General features: G+C 43.1%; 1 protein-coding gene across 1 annotated transcript in view; it reads right to left on the bottom strand.

Moving 5' to 3' along the window:
* LOC147728762 (plasma kallikrein-like) overlaps positions 1-15487 on the bottom strand; it is a 507358-nt gene that overhangs the window by 100493 nt on the left and 391378 nt on the right. Inside the window, exon 14 of the mRNA XM_086962552.1 lies at positions 8666-8805. Coding sequence (XP_086818678.1) covers positions 8666-8805 — 140 coding nt within the window. The remainder of the gene's footprint in view (positions 1-8665; positions 8806-15487) is intronic.

The following is a 15487-nucleotide window of genomic DNA, read 5'->3' as shown; positions in this document are numbered from 1 at the left end:
CTGATCAAAATGGATATAAATACAACAAACACGCTTTAATACATCTAACAGTATTTATCGGCTAGTGACAGAGTTCTTTAAAAAGGGGAATGAGTAATATGGCAACTACAAAGCAGCTATTACAAATTTCACTCTAAAGAACTTTAGAACCAGTTTTCGCAAAGATATTTCAAGACTTTGGCCCTTTTTCCAATTCCTTCTGTGAAATGATAGTGTGTTTGTGGAATATTTTTAATTTCATCTTCCGAAATAACCTCCTGCCTGGCTGTTGCTCAAAGGTATATTTTTAGTCTGCTAATCTAGATGTTGCAGCATATGCTTGTTTGAGGCTGCAAAAAGATACAGGTCTAAGAATATTGAGTTCAGGAGGTTAGTGTCCCTGAATTCGAGTTGTGTGGCAGGCAAGTCATAATTTTGATTCTTTTTTAATAATATATTTGGTTCATTTCATTATATATGGCACATACATCTTGGCCAACATAGCTAACAGTAAACTTAAAAACACTGAAAATCGAAAGTTTCATAATAACAAATAGGAACATCCAAATATGCCTTTCCTCTGTTACTCCTTCCACCCCCACCATCCCATCGCTCTGCCAACTTAAAGAAATCCAAATGCCACCCCGACATGGTCCACCTCCGTACTCAGAATAGACAAGTGTCCAACGTCAGGTAAATCCTCAGTGCAAGTCACTGGTACAAGATCTTTAAATCTGTATTCAGCACATCCCTTCCATATCTTGTGGTTACAGGTTTGATTCTTAATGTACTTTTCTTTCTTTCTGACATTGACTCAGTGGAAACAACTTGCCAATATTACCTTCAGTAAATTTCTCCGGCCAGAATCTGCACTATCCTAAATCAATATAAAAGTTGTTGTTAACACATCACCTTGAACAGAAAGTATTCTTTCAAGCTTCAGAACATATAGATTGTGTAGCTGATAGCAATGCTCTGCAAACATGCCATTTAAAAAGAAAGAGAAATGTAGGCTCTTAATAGCAGATGTAATGATAACAGCAACTGTGCTTTCACTTGTATTCTTAAGCCCCCAGCACATGAAGTATCAAATCTACTAAAATATTGTTGTTTATAAATCCTGTGGTGGCAATGTGCATTAAAAAATGCAACATTTGTTACAAACGCTTGAAAAATTCCTTTGTAACGAATGATCATATTCTCAATATTGGTTGTTCCTCTTCGTGTACACTATTGATTGCAATTGATCAGGCCTAGCTAGAGAAACGGATTACTCCGAATAGAGCACACAAAAGAAACTAGGCAGGCTACATGTTTACCAGTTTGTCACTGTAACACTGGGACAAGAGGTGCCCTAAGTTCTGTTTTCACTGTGCAATGATTTTTGCATCAGTGGCTTATTATACCCAACAACAAAGTTATGCTGCTGTTGACAGACCTTTGGGTCGATTACGATGCAGTTCGGAAAGGCTCCGAATCGGATTCGGGTCTGACGAATCCTATTTGAAACCCATCTTTCTGACTGATTCGGAAAGGTTTACAAAATACTGATTATGATGTTCATAAAGGGCTCGATTCCGATCCGGTAAAAAAATCCACCGTACGATTAGTATTCGTAGCCCTTTCCGTACGAATCCTACCCGTCCGTCCGAGTCGCGTAGTACGATCCGCATTCCGTGAATCCGTCCGAATCGTCGCAATCCGTACGTATTGCAAGGCTGAGACTGTGAACCGTACGACTCGTACACACGCCGTACGACCCAACGAGTACGATCCGGACCGGGGAATCAGGACGCGATTCGTACGGTCCACGTCAGGTAAGGGCGAGTCGTACGGAAAAGCGCATGATTACATACACCCCGTACAGCGCGTACCCCCCCCTGCGATCATGGGGTGTATGAGCCGTACCCCCATTGTACCGATCGGTGTACGATCGGTGTACGAGCCGTACCCCCATTGTACGATCGGTGTACGAGCCGTACCCCATGTACGATCGGTGTACGAGCCGTACCCCATGTACGTACCCCACGTACAATGGGGGTACGGCTTGTACACTGATCGTACATGGGGTACATGGGGGTACGGCTCGTACACTGATCGTACATGGGGTACGGCTCGTACACCGATCGTACACCGATCGTACATGGGGTACGGCTCGGACACCGATCGTACAATGGGGGTACGGCTCGTACACCGATCGTACAATGGGGGTACGGCTCGTACACCCCATGATCACAGGGGTACGGTGCGTACCCCTGCGATCATGGGGGGTATGCACCATACCCGGGGGGGCCGTTCGGTACCTGTTTCGGCACGAACTCTGCTTTTACGGCTGTTTTCAGCTCCCGTAGAAAAAGGGTCGTACGGTGCGTACCCGACACGTATCGTACTTGCTGGGTTGTAAAAACCAGCCGCGAACCGTACAGATGTCGCATACAGCAGGTTCCGAGGGAGAATCGTACGGAGATTAGAGTCGTACGGTGTCTTGTACGACTCGTACAGAGTACGGCTCCTGGTACGAATCGTACTTCGTCGTACGTACGGGGGACGTTGCAGGGTACGATTCGTACGGGAAAAACGCTCCGAACGGCTATTCGGAGCTGTTTTTCCCGAATCGGAATCGACCCCAAAGTGTTCAAACTTTCCGAGTAGGTTCCGGATGTCATTAGGAGGAACCGAGTCATCCGGAGACGACTCATACAGGTCTACGGACCGTGTTTCCGACCAAGTGATTACAATGTCGGATTCGGACAGCCTTTCTGAATCAGTTGTTCTGACTCGGATCAGCTGTCGGATTCTGACTTTGGGGGCCCATAGCAGGTCCCCCCTTCACCTGGAGGCTTCCGAATAGGGCCCCTGGGGTTACCCTAAGGGCCTCCTTTCTAAGAATGCACAGTGTGGCAGGCACCAAGGGGTGCCCAACACAGAGTGCACGATTTACCCCAGCCACCCCTTTATTCAAAGGGAGCCTGTGTATTCGGTTGGAACACAGGCTCCCATTGGAGTCAAGAGTAGTTCAACCAAATCCTATCCGAAAGCATCATAATTGGTCGGTCCAACTCCCTGGATCCGATTCGGTCATAAACCATTCTGAGACCGATTAAATCGAAATACTTTCCGACTGGCATCGTATTCGATCCCCTAGATCTAGTTTGACAACAGAATAAGGTTTCATAAGCATTTTGCTGCCAAACTGTACTTGTTTGTTGTGGTAGGAGCCAGCTATACAATGCCGACACAAGAGTAGTGCAGGCCTGCTTCCTCTTTATAGGCACTACCATGGAGAAAAGACCACATAAGAAATCCATAAAAGCAAAATCTACAGCTGTGTTTCACTGCAATCTTGGAAACCGATCATAGAGGTGCTTGGTTTATGTAGTATTCAGACAAAATAGCATTTCATTAATATCGACTGACACAATAATTGAGTTGGAAATATCATGACAAAGTACTATCATGAGAAAAATAGCATGTACAAGAATATCAATTTTATGGTAAATAATATCGATTTTTAAAATATAGAAGTCATTAATATTTTTTGTAAAAATATTGTTGTTAAAATATATTTTTATTAGTGTTATGTAATTTATTATATATTTTAAAAGTATGTGATGTATTATTTTGTACAAGTATTGTGTACGTTGTTTTACATATGTGTTACATTTTTTGTAGTTATTAAAATAAATATGATTACATTTTGAATTGTTTAGTTCTGAAGTAGGTTGTGGGTTTATGGGGGAATAGGGAGGGAAATAATTTAAGTCCAATAAATTAATGATTATTTTTTATTTAAATATATTTATTTAATTGACATTTAATAGTGTTAATTGTATTTTCAATTTTTGGGGGGTTAATTTTATGTGTGGGCTGTCAGGTTTATGGGGTAAAAGGTGGGAAGTAATTTACTTTAATTAATAATGAATTGTTGAATAATATTAATTAATTAATTGATAATTCATTATGGAAATTGTGTCATTTTGTTTAGGTGCAGGTTGTGGGGTTTATAGGGATAAAGGGTGGGAAGTAATTTATTTTTAGTTATTTATTAATTAGTTGTTACTTAATATTAACTAATTGATCATTAATAATGGTAATTGTGTAATTTATTTTAGGTGCGGGTTGTGGGGTTAATCAGAGTAAAGGGTGGGAAGTAATTTACTTTTAATTAATTAATAATGATTTGATAATTAATGTTCATTAATTAATTGAAAGATAATGATGTTAATTGTTTGATTACATTTTTTGGGGTGTGGGTTTTTGTGTTTATAGGGGTAAGGGTTGGGGAGTACATTATTTTTACTTAATTTGTAATTCTTTGTTAAATACTACTAGTTATTTAATTCAAGATGAATTTTAATTGTGTAATTCATGTTTATGAAGTTTAATTTTAGCTGTGAGTTGTGGAGATTATAGGAGTAAAGGGTGGAAAGTTAATTAGTTTTAAGGAATTATAATTTGGTTTTTAATTAGTAATATTCGTTTAATTGACAATTAGGGGTCGATTCCGAAAAAAACGCTCCGAATAGCCGTTCGGAGCGTTTTTCCCGTACGAATCGTACCCTGCAACGCCCCCCATACATACGTCGAAGTACGATTCGTACCAGGAGCCGTACTCCTTACGAGTCGTACAAGACACCGTACGACTCTAATCTCCGTACGATTCTCCCTCGGAACCCGCTGTTGGCGACATCTGTACGGTTCGCGGCTGGTTTTTATGACCCAGCAAATACGATACGTGTCGGGTACGCACCGTACGACCCTTTTTCGACGGGAGCTGAAAACAGCCGTAAAAGCAGAGTTCGTGTCTAAGTACCTATCTACTTACATCTGTATTCTGATGGCCTTGCCTGGGAAAGATGGAAGAGAGGAGATAACACTTCACCCATCATAGGTAGTGTCCTGTCCCCCAAAAGGGCTAATTAACCCTCCATAGATAGCCTAGTAGACAGGATTTGGTTGAAAGGTGAACCTCTGCACTTCAGAAAGCTGCTTTGAAGTCACCCCTGGACTACTGATCCAGAAGGCATGCTTTTCGGGTTGATGCCCTGCTGCTCTCTGACTCTGCTAAAGGAGACCTGGACCCTGGCTTTACTTCAAATGACTGCAAGGGCTTGTTGGCTTGCCTCCTGTTGCTTGAGATGCAGAGATATTAAAGTCTCTTCCCCTTCTCCTGTGCTTGGCTCACTGGAAGGGGCCCAGATACTTGTAAAACGGATTTCAACACATCTCCTGTCAGTGTATAACAGAACTGGCTCATCAACCCTGTTGGGAGAGTGAAATCAGCTCATTGCATCGAAACCAGCATTATCCCTCTATAGATCAATGTATCGGACAGCATATCACAGCCGCTGCAGCTCAGTGACATCAAGGCATTCCCTCGACTGTGTGGAAGAATCTGGCGCATCTTTCAACGCCTCTAAATTCCAGCACCCATCTTCGGAACTGATGCATCGCCTTCACTACATGGAGAAGATCGCATCTCCCTGTTTGCTAGCAGGAAAGGTACTTTGTGCACAGGGCCCTGCGTGGATCCTGTAGCCCACCTGCAGTTCCACAAGGTTTGCCTGAACTTTGGCTTTGACCTGGTCCAGAACCATCTAAAGTAACCTTTTTAGCGCTACTTGATTCTAAGTGCTTTATTGCATTTATTCGTTTAAAATTCAATGCCTCAACTTCTATACCATGGATGTTTGTAGTGTTGGCCTTGTTTTGGATATAATAGTATAATCTATTTTTTTAATCCTGTGTATAGTCTGTTTGTGGTGTATTCATTGTGTTACTCTTTGTGTGTGTGTTGAAAAAAAACGTTACACATTGCCTTTTTAGATAAGCCTGGCAGTTCTTTGCCAAGCTAACAGAGGGTGAGCTCGGGTTATCTTTTAGTGTGCATCTGTCTTACCATGACTAGGATTGTGGTTTCTGCTTGGACAGGGTGCATACCTTTGCCAACCATATGCACAATTTCTAAAAACAGTCAACTAACCCTTGAAGTCACTCTGGTGGTCCTGGGTTCCGGATGCAATTTCAGTCCTTTTCACTAAGGCAGCAGGCCAGCAGTGCAGCCCAGTCCTTCCGGCAAAGCAGCACATCAGTGCTTCCGAGTCTTCCACAGGTCCACAGTTGGGACTGCGGGTCCAATATTTCAACATGTTGCTACCTTTGAAGTAGGAGAAGGTTCTGGAGATTTCCACCCACAGAGGTGCTTGGAATTTTCTGCCTTCCTGCCCTGGTCCCAAATTGTCTGGGGACACAAAACCCTTTGTGAGTATGTGCCCAGACAGAGGCTTTGTGGTAAGTGACAGCTTCTCTTCCCTATCAAGTTAGAGATGGCCCATCCTGCCAATACCTATTCCCCCTTTGTCTCATCTAGGAGCAATACACAAAGACCAACTGCTAGCTACACCTACTCATGTGACCCAGAATACAGGCTGCAGGCACCAAATTATTAGGACAAAAATATGCCAACTTTATAAAAGTGGAATTTCCAGAACTGTGGCTTAATATTGACTTTACCATTACAGAGGGATTTAAATTACAGTTCAATAGATATCAAACTCGACATCAATGTTATTGTATGAGACAGGTAGGCCTTACAGTAGTGAAAAATTGTTACAAGTCCAACTTTTTAAATTCACTTTACCTTGCCGTATGGGCTGTTTAGGACCAACTATAGGGGTTGCTTCTATGTAATAAAATGGAAGGTTGAGGCTAGGCAAAATGTTTCTTTTGTCAGGTTGAAATGGCAGTGTCAAACTGCACACACAGGTTGTAATTACAGACCTGAGAACATATTTAAAAGGCTACTTAAGTGGGTGGCAAAATAAGTGCTTGATAATTTTCAGGCCTTGGGTACATGTAGTACCCCTGTGCTAGAGACTTATATTTAAATTAAATATGCTAATTGGGTGTAAGCCCATGTTACCATGTTTGAAGGAGAGAGAACAAGCACGTAACCGCTGGTTAGCAGTGATAAAGTGTGCAGAGTCCTAAAAGCCAACAAAAATGGTTCTAAAACAAAAGGGTGAAAGCAAAGTGCTTGTAGGTGACCCTGCTAAAAGTCCAACATCATATATTTTTTATTATTTATCCATTATTATCAACTGGTACATTACAGTTCTATTACATTGCCGTTCTTTTGCCACATAAGTTACTTGGGATATGGTGCATGTTCTAAATCACCATATTTGGTGGAAATGATAATGGAAAAAATAATCTGAGCTATGCACTGATCAATGATCATGCATGCAAATATCATTTGTGCAGATACTGGCTGTAGGACTTGGTCTTTTTGGCTAAAGTTCCCTTAACTTTTTGCTTTCCCCCTAGACCGTTTTCCAGACATAGAGATGCCAATTTAGCTGCTTGGGGTACTTTGCCACTGCTGATCAGTGTCAAAGTACAAGTGTTCACTATGTAAAATGTAATGGTGATTGGTTGGCCATGATTGGTATGTTTGCCTTACTAGTAAAGTTCCTAGTGATGTGCACTGTGTGTGCCAGGGCTTGTAATGCAAAGGTGCGCGGAGAAGGGATCTCAGGCCTGCAGTGCAGGGCCTGCACGCAGTTTGCTAAGTTAGCATGTTGTCCTGACAAGTGCAACCACTTGTCAGGCCTAACTTTCCCTTTTACATACGCATTGGGCACCCCTGTAGTAAGTCCCGGGTAATCCCAGGGCAGGGTGCAGTGTAGGTAAAAGGCAGGACATATACTAAGGTGTGTGTTATGTCCTGACAGTGAAAAACACTCCATTTCGTTTTTCACTGCTGAAAGGCCATCCTGCCCATAGGACAGAATGGGGGAGGCTGGGTGTAGTGTTTGGTAGCCTAGTTTCCTGTCAGTTCATAATGGAGAGGTGAAGTTAGTATGTATGGACTCACAGGGTCATAGCACATCTTTCTGTGAAGGTGGTTTTGTCACCGTGTGTTCAGAAACCACTCTTTTAGAAAGTGGCTGAGTTTTGTGCTCTAAGCATTTCTGTGTTTCTCTGCTGAAATGTGGATTGTCTGTCTGGATCGGAAAGGTGAGAGGAGCTGGGAGAGGTTTTGACCCAGGGAGGGGTTGAGATGGTGCCAGGTTGCCCTGCATTTGGAGAGTAGAGGGAGGAGAAGCCCGGGAGGTTAAAAGGCCTTGGCTGGTGCTGTAAACCAATTGACCTATCTCCTGCTGAGTGAGTAAGGATCCAGACCCCCAGTATCAAAGGGAGAGAGGTGACACTGGGAGAGAGATACCCAGAACTGATTTAGGGAGGGGTCAGGGTCTCCTGAGCAAAAAGGAACTTCAAAGACATTAAGGGATATAACTATGAGAGCTGAAACCCCTGAATGTTGGAATGAAGCAGAAATGGATTGAGACTGATAAGGACCCCCATTTCCAACACCGGCTGTCTTATCTGAATACATATTTTACTTAAAACAGAAGGATGATGGGAGTACACTGCCTCACATCCCAGAACGTTGTTTGCCCCAATGCAACATGGTAAATGCAATTCATGAAAACACTTATTTCATCAGCAGTATTGAATTTTTCAACCTTCTTGTTGCACCCTGTGTAAATCTAGACATGTTTTTCTGGATTCACTCCTTCACCAGAAGAGAGCAACACGTCATTTTGGGGTGCATAACTTATTTGAATGAGAGCATTTGCTATCAATCACCTGTTGTGAGCATCACAGAAAAATAAAGTGTTACCTTGCATGAGTCAACTCCACCTGTTTTGTATCCTGCACATGTCATAGAGTTGCTTATCCTTCGTTGTTTGTAGTTTGACTGACATTCTTCATTTGAAATTCTAGGAATTTCAGCCTTCTGAAGTATGTTTGAAATATAACCTGAAATAAAATAGCATTTTCAAATACACTTGAAATCGTAATATTTATTAACATAAAAAAAGGTTTCAACGTGAACACTGTAAACTAGTTTTAATTGGTATTCAGGACACTTGAAATTGGAATTAGAAGTGGATTTGTAGAGCGCGTGGCTAACCAGGGGCGTCCCAGCGCTGGGCTCTAAGAATTTAGCTAGTCTTTTCAAGACTCAAACCGCGGTTTGAGTCGTGAAAAGAGGAGCACGCAAGACTTAAGATCAAGGCTACCGGGAGTGGGAGACTTTTGAACCGGCTGTCATTAGAGAGACGCGACCGTTGTCATAAGAACAACCCACACCGAGAAAGTTTTACCTCTGCAGAACCACGAGATGGAAATCTGGCAAACAGTTGTATCTCGGGTAAATTAAAAGGACCGACAACAGACATTCCATATACACCAAACTCTAAGGAAGAACCGCCAGGGGGCAGTGTTCATTACAAAAATAATCAATAAGGTGAGACTTATAGTCAAAGTAAGAGCGGTTCCCAGGAGAAGTAATTTTAAAATCAAGAAGGAATGCATTAAGACCTAAAAGGTGACGCAAGAGAAATCCTAGAGATACGATCAAGGGTGATGTAACCCGGAAATTTCTTGCAAGGGGCAACCAACCAGTGCCTAGAAGCAGGAGAGACTGATTATTTAGTCTTGAAAAAGATGGCAGAGTATCAATAAAAGCCATCGAAATGCGTTGACGCCACTGCTGCACAATCAAGAAACCAAATCTATCCTGTAGACAAGATATATAACGGGTCCAGGTTTAGTTTTGTGAATTTTTAACAAAGAGTGGAACCTTAGGTGGACAATTTTTAACAGGGTCCAGTGTGTGTGTCCGAATCACTAGCAGCAAAGAAGGTACACAAAGTTCCCCGAAAGGACTGGGTGGAAAGGGTAGTGTGTGTGGTGTAGAAAGAAAAGACCAAGAGGGAAGGAGGAGGGGGGAATTCCCTCTTGGGAACTAGAACCCTCACACACCCAGCAAGCTAGGTGTCATGCTTCATCATATGGGTCCTGCCCCTCGTCAGACAACAGGAGGGATATCAGGATAACCCTACTAAGTAAATTAGGTGCACACTTCTACACACAACAATAAACACACACTTGTAGAAAACATTAAAAAGGCTCAGGAAGAGCCTACTTGAAGGAAGATAGGCAAGGAACGCATACCCTAAGCGAGTCCCTAAGGTGCTTCACAGTCTGCTCTGTGGGACCTGCACAGAAGAGTCAGGGACCTAAGAGAAGAAGGGGGGAAGGGGACAGGACAATTTGTATCCTCAAACGTGTACCGGTAACAGATCGTGGTAAAGATCACTAGCAACCGGGACAGGTCACCCCACAACACTACAGGTGTCCGCTTGTACACACCGTAGACCACCAGCTGTGGCAAAATCAGCCCGCTCGAATAGATTCAAAGGGGGGGCAGCTGCTACTGTTCCGGCGATAACTGTCAGGGCAAAGCAAGGGGCATCATCAAGATCCTCGCGTCACACACCGCCAGTGGAAACTGAAAGTATGAGGACCCGAGGAGAGACTGCGCCCATGCCTGTCCGCCAGCGAGTATCGCACTAACAAGCAACGTCGATGAGACCTCAGAATCCTGTTAAAGCTGTAATGCCCCCAGTTAAATGGTAACAGTAAGCACATGGTACCCCAGCGCGTCTAGGCATTACTGGCATCAACCGGTATCGTGGTACGGAACCCGAAGGGACCAGGCGCAGATCCGATGACACTTACCCAGGCGGTGTGCAGTCTCTGCCTGCAAACCTACCCCCACGCGTAATCCGGAAGGGATCTGGAGCGACTGGTGAAGAAGTCGCGGGAAGCGAGGAGTTCTTGTACCCTGTGCCGCCATAATCCCACGAGTCTGGCGGGGGCGTGGTTACGCGGTCAGTATCCGCGCATGCGCATTGGTAGGCCGGAGGGGCTGGTATCGGTTTGATTTTACAAACTCCAAAGGGAAGGGTTTAGCCGGCGGCCATGTTGGAGGTGAAAAGATGCCCGGGGGAAATACAGCGGGCTGATGTGAAGAGATTCACGGGATTTACCTGGGTAAGTTAAAAACTGTCAGAATGTCCATTACTTAAATAATTCGTTTAGTTTGGTCATATTAATACCGTATGTAAAGAAAGGCGTGAAGAATAGGGCTAAGCCCATTCTGGAGCATTCAGATTGTCTTATCATACGTTACGGGGGATTCTCAGTAAAGAATTGGGACCACGGGTATCATGTCAGTAAAAAGACGGTCACTCCAATGGTCCAATATCGAAAGGAGGGTCAGGGTATGGAATCGTTGAAGCCCACTATGTCCAGTCTCAGGCAATGTACCCACCTCTGTTCAATCCTGAACAGACCCTGTATGGTGATGCCAGGGTGACTTTCAAGAACCAACCAGCGGATGCCGTCAGCTATGTGACCCTTTTGGTTATAGTGTTGGTATAGTTTGGTATGTGTTTTAAGGCATCTTATGTTGCTTTTATGCTCTTGGATGCGCAGTTTCACTTGTCTCATTGTCATGCCTATATAGTGCTGGTCACAGGGACATGTGAGAAGATAAATGCATTTGGTGCTGTTGCAATTAGTATGTCTGCGTAGCTGCCAGATAAATGAACTGGTCAGTTGGATCTCTTTAGTCATACTGGTCTGTGGGAACACTGCACACCCCCCACAAGGAAAGTGACCCTGTACTGGTGGGAGGTCCCATAGTGTACTCTGAGTATTTGTGTTCATTCTCTTTGGTCTAGTGTGGACCAGTGCATCCTTTAAATTAGGGGTGCTTTTAAACGTGAATCTTGGGTGTGGAAAATTCAGACCACCAGAGTTGATAATGCCCCAATGTGTATTGATAGTTTTCTTTATAAAGGATGAGTTCTTAGTGAATGTAGTAACACAAGTGATCACATCTTTTGGTTCTTTCACTCTAGTCTCCAGTAAGGCTTCCCTTCGATTATTATCTGCCCCTTTGTAAGAGTTTCTGATTAATCTGGTAGGATAACCCCTGTCTTGCAGTTTATGTTGGAGAACAGTAGCTTCCTGTTTGAAATCAGCATAGGTAGAACAGTTCCTGCGAATTCTGAGAAACTGTCCAAAAGGGAGATTATCCCTCAGTGCTCTTGGATGGTGACTTTCGTATGGAAGCAGACTGTTTCTATCTGTATTTTTACGATAGAGTGTGGTGTTCAGACTGTCTACCTCCAAATTGATCTTCAGATCTAGAAAGGGGATTGACGTCTCAGAGATAGTCCCTGTGAATTTAAGGTAAGGATGTTGTTTATTGATCCAGGTGCAGAAGGTTTCACATGACAGACGGTCTCCCTTCCAAAAAATGAGGATGTCGTCAATGAAGCGACACCAGAGTGTTATGTTTTTCAGAAATGGATTCTGTGGATTTCTGATTGCTCTCTCCTCAAATGTAGCCATGTAAATACAGGCCAGACTGGGAGCAAAGGTTGAACCCATCTAAGTTCCCTGTATTTGATGGTATAATTGTGTACCATATTGAAAAAAGTTCTCAGTGAGAGCTATGGTAGTGCATGCCATAATGAAAGAGATTGGTGTTGGGGAAGACCACTCTTCTTGTTGGAGAGCGGCCTCCACAGCTTCAAGTGTAGCCTGTTGTGGAATATTTGTATAGAGTGCTTCCACGTCCAGTGTTAGCAGCAGGTCAACTCCTTCTCTTCCTTCAATATTTTCTAGAAGGCGGAGTACATCCCTGGTATCTTGAAGGAATGAAGGGATTTTCTTGACCAAGGGTTGTAGAAAGGAATCACAAAATTTGGAAAGGGGTTCAAGTAAAGAACCTATTCCAGAGACAATGGGTCTCCCCGGGACTGGTGTCACGCCCTTATGTATTTTGGGGCGGGTGTAAAAGTAGGGTGTTACTGGTTCGGTAGTAAGTAGAAAGCCTGCCTCATTCTTTGTGATCCATTCATTGGTTTCGGACTCTAGAATGAGACTGGTGATGGTTGTAGTCAGTCTTTTTGTAGGGTCTACAGTAAGCGGGTGGTGATGAGAGTTATTCGCCAATTGGCATTTGCACTCTGCATCGTAGTCTTTGCTATTCTGAATAACAGTGGCACCCCCCTTGTCTGCCTGTTTGATGACAATCGAGGTGTCATTTGCTAGTGATTGAACAGCTTGTCTTTCCATCATGCTCAGGTTGTTGAAGCACTCTGTCATGGGTCTATTTTCAAGGCTCTTAAGGACAGCCCCCTCAAATGCCAACACTGCCGGTGGAACCATGCTGTCTGTTGGAGTGAAGGTGGAGGGGGTTCGTAAGCCGGTGTCTGTTCTTTCTATGTCTGATCTGTCTTGGAAGAAGGAACGGAGACGGACCTTCCTGAACAATTGTCTCACCTCAACCATTTCTTTAAAGCTGTCTGGTGTAGGGGTGGGCACGTAGTCAAGCCCTTTCTCAAGAATATCGGTCTCTGTGGAGGTGAGTGTCCTCTCGGAGAGTTTTACAATTAAACTTTTCTGTACCTTAGGGACTCGCTTAGGGTAAGCGTTCCTTGTCCATCTTCCTTCGAGTAGGCTCTTCCTGAGCCTTTTTAATGTTTTCTACAAGTGTGTGTTTATTGTTGTGTGTAGAAGTGTGCACCTAATTTACTTAGGAGGGTTATCCTGATATTCCTCCTGTTGTATTCCCTTCTCTTTAGGTTGCATTACTCAAGGCAGGACCAGTTGGCCTGTCCTACTACAGACCTTAAGACCCAAGGTTGTATAAAGTTTTTAAAATTCACTGTGTAGTACAAGCACCAAGGTCCTGAGGAATTGCTAGATTAGCAAGAAACATGTCGACCTAAACTGAAGGTTGCAGATATATTCGCCGCATATATTCGTGGCGTCTATCTCCCCTCCCACCATTTTAATCAAGGGAGTTAGCCACGTCAATAAAGTTCCTTGTGGACTAACCCACCTATTTTTTAAATCACCACTCATTCACGACTACACATTCACTTGCCCTCTCACACGCATGCACCATATGGCTGGAACAAAAGATATTCGCTAAAGAGCCCCTTCGCGGGTGCCCGTCGGACAGTGCAGCGCCAGTCATACGAGGAGCAGGACCCATATGATGAAGCATGACACCTAGTTTGCTGGGTGTGTGAGGGTTCTAGTTCCCAAGAGGGAATTCCCCCCTCCTCCTTCCTTCTTGGTCTTTTCTTTCTACACCACACACACACTACCCTTTCCACCCAGTCCTTTCGGGGAACTTTGTGTACCTTCTTTGCTGTTAGTTTTTGTGAATACCAGGTTTCCAGATGTGCAAAATATAAAGACCAATAAGAAGTGTCTGTTTGTCTATTCCCCAATGTGATATTTGTCTCTTTTCAACCAATCAATGTTGATGAAAATTATTTGTGATTCAATGTGTTTTAAATTTTTATATGTATAAAATGATGTCAATGAAATTGTAAACTGTTTTTATGTAGGCGCGCAATGGCTTGTTTTTAAGTAGTGTAATATACAGAAGTATATATTTTTTTAATAAATATCAAAACTATACTGTTGCTGTGTGGGTGCATTATAGTGTCCAGGACTTATTGTATGTGTTTAGTTGACCTAGACAATTATGTTTGTGTAACTTCAGCTGTCCGCCAAGGGAAGAAACCCCCCTTTTCTTACTTGTAAATATGCCCCTAAATATCATACGTCGGATTGCACAAACATAGGAGAAACAACAGATGTGTACAAATTCAAGAAAATATCCAGAAGATAAATGGATCTGCGCTATCGAGAAGTATGTGTTTGAGGTGAAATATCAGATGGTTCCATGCTTCAGGCGCATTTCTTGTAAGTGGAAAATCCGTTTTTGACGATGATTGTTTTAGGGTAGTTTTCAACTATGGCCCTCACAGGGAAGGATCAACATTCCAAGCCTTTTACAGGGCTGATCCCTAGCACTTATTAAATGCAGTGCCAATATTTAAAGCTTATCAAAAAACGTTCTTATTAACCTGATGCGAATGTTACCAAATAAGTAAAATATTCCTTATCAAGTATAGCTGTAGAAATTTGTTGTTTTTTACATTTGTGTTCGCCTCTCTGGCATGGCCCAACTGGCTACCGGGCAGTTGGGAATGCTGCTGAGCTGGGGGCTGATTTCGTTCATGGAAACCTGCGTGTGCTAAACAAAATTAGTTTTGCTTTAATTATTTCGAAGCACACACAGGTCTCCATGAACGAAATCAGACCCCAACGCAGTGAAATCAGCCCCCAGCTCGGCAGCATTTCAAACTGCCCGGTAGTCAGTCCGGCCCTGCTCTCTGGTGATGTTAGTTATATTTGTGCTGATAACGTATTTTTTCCAGGAGAAAATATCTTGCAATATATTATCTGGTTATTGTAATTGAAGGGTTTCCTTTTTTCTTGTGTAAAATGCTCTGACCCTGGCACAATCTTTAAAAATTACAAATAAATATAAGTTAAATGCTCTCATCGTTGACGGTGAAAGTTACTGATTGTGTTGTCATCCATAGGTATCTAACAACATCTGTGTTCTATTTGAATGGTAAAGGGTGAAGTATTGGTCCGCTAACGTACACACACATAGCCTATAATGATATGATGGGAGTACTGCATGGAGCGTAGGGCATATTTACAAGCCCCTATCGTCACCACAATATCACTTTTCACGACGTTGTTGTGG

The sequence above is a fragment of the Lissotriton vulgaris genome, chromosome 3_1, assembly GCF_964263255.1.
Source record: "Lissotriton vulgaris chromosome 3_1, aLisVul1.2, whole genome shotgun sequence".
NCBI classification, from domain to species: Eukaryota; Metazoa; Chordata; class Amphibia; order Caudata; family Salamandridae; genus Lissotriton; species Lissotriton vulgaris.
Note: the sequence above shows the minus strand (reverse complement) of the source record. Positions and strands in the feature narration are given on the sequence as shown.